The sequence below is a fragment of the Pyxicephalus adspersus genome, chromosome 10 (genome assembly GCF_032062135.1).
Source record: "Pyxicephalus adspersus chromosome 10, UCB_Pads_2.0, whole genome shotgun sequence".
NCBI classification, from domain to species: Eukaryota; Metazoa; Chordata; class Amphibia; order Anura; family Pyxicephalidae; genus Pyxicephalus; species Pyxicephalus adspersus.
In genome coordinates, this window is record NC_092867.1 from 3929595 (window position 1) to 3931504 (window position 1910).

General features: G+C 45.9%; 1 protein-coding gene across 1 annotated transcript in view; it reads right to left on the bottom strand.

Annotated features, from left to right (window-relative positions):
• The window catches only part of GPAM (glycerol-3-phosphate acyltransferase, mitochondrial), a gene marked incomplete in the record, with an annotated part of 22681 nt that overhangs the window by 14902 nt on the left and 5869 nt on the right, over window positions 1-1910 (bottom strand). The window contains 3 exon segments of the mRNA XM_072424779.1: window positions 54-167; window positions 791-1003; window positions 1362-1461. Of these exon segments, the coding sequence (XP_072280880.1) occupies window positions 54-167; window positions 791-1003; window positions 1362-1461 (427 nt within the window).

Sequence of the window (1910 nt, forward strand, 5' to 3'; positions counted from 1 at the left end):
AGAACTGGATGAAGCACCGCACTGCACACTGATAAGTCACAGCGACCACTTACCTTCAGAGAAAAGGGCTGTGCAAAGTCCACTCGCACACAGCCGTAGTTCTTCCGCAGCATCCTGAACACTCCTCTGGCCACGCTCCACAGACTCTCATCCTTCTTGGGCTTCCCCTGAAATGGTGATATGGAAAAGAATAAAAGCTGAAATTTTATCTGCCCTCTCCCCACCCAGCAACATGCCGATTCCATTTTTCATTAAAACTTCCTTGGAGACCCCTTGGCATTATCAACATCATTGCTGGGTCGTTGTGCCTTTCTATGCAATGCAGGCAGAGGCTGTCGGGGTGCTATGCAAAGCTTCCTGAAACATCTTATCTCCCTCCGCTCCCTCCATGTCCCTGTACTCCTCAAAAGCTTTTAGCACTGGTGCAATAAGTGCCCCAGCTCCTAGGAGTTTTGCAAATTTCACAAAGCGGATACTCCTATGCAATTCATCTACACAGCCTGCAGGTGGTGCTGTGCCACTGTCTATCTCAATGCACAGTGAAGGTAGAACAGTGATAGCTGTAGCCAGCGGGCTTGGTGCACAGAGCCCATTGGGTCACCATGACCGGTTCTGGATAAGAAATCAATTATTGAACAAATTCCTAGTACTGAGATAGAGTGTAGATTAATGTTCTCTCTGCAAAGAACACCCCCGAGACTGCTCATTGCACTTTATTTCAGCAAAAGGGTTACGGCAGCCAAAAATCTCCAATGTGGAAGCTCAAATACTGAAAAAACTTGACACTCACCAGCTGCTCCCCATTATAATGCCCCTCAATGATCCGGTCATAAGATATGCCCACAGGAATGACCAGGACATCGGGGACTGAGCTGTTGCAGAGGGTGTCAACGATGACGGACAGGAGGCCGGCTCTGCCGCACGAGGTCTTGCCGCTACGAGAGCGCGTTCCTTCCAGGAAGATCTCCAGGAATTGGTGCTTGCAGAGGAGCTGCTCAATGTACTGGAAAACACAGCCAATGAGAAGACGGGAATGTTATTCCAAAAATATCTCAAAAATGTAAAAACAATTACCCACAAAAAGCAATACTAAAATGGAAAAAGTAATATGCAAATAATCCAGGAACATTCCAAGCTCTCCCATCTTGCCCCTAATTGTTCCCCACATTGCTCCTCATTGTTCCCCCTCCTACCATAAATGCTTCCCTCTCCCTCGCTTAAATATTTTATTTTTCCCAGATTTGGGGCAGGTACAGCTAGTTAGAATACAGAAAAGGTTATTGTAATACATTTTAATAGGCAACTGACAAATGTCAGAGAGGAGTGGTGAAGTTGGGGGTAAATAATGTTTTAATACTTACCCCATGTAACAAGGATCTGTACAGAATGTCTTTTTTGCCATCTGGAGTTTCGTCAAGTTTGCGTCGAATGAAAAACCCGCCCAGCAAGTGAATCAGAGTGCTGTCCAATGAGAAAGCAGTAATTCAATATAATCCAAATATTTTATTTATATACACACACACACAATAGAAAAATATTAAGACAATAAAATTACACACATTTCAAAAACATTCTGAGCTCCTCATTGCTGCCCTCTCTTTACTGGACCTTACTACCAGCTGCCCCTCATTTCTTCCACTTCCATCGTTCATAGTTCCCCCCTACTGCCCTTCCTACTTCACCCTCCCACCTTCCTGCCCTACATTGCTTTCCCCTCCTGATTCTCCCAATTTCACCCTTCCATCCCTCATTGATTCCTACACCCAATATTCACCACCCTCAACTCCTGCCCTTCATTGCTCCTTCCTCTTCTCTCCTTTGCGTACCCCTCCCTTATCTAAATGGTTCCAACCCCTTCCTGTCCCCCTTCATTTGCTTCCAACCCCTCCTTCTATTGCTTCCAGCCCCCC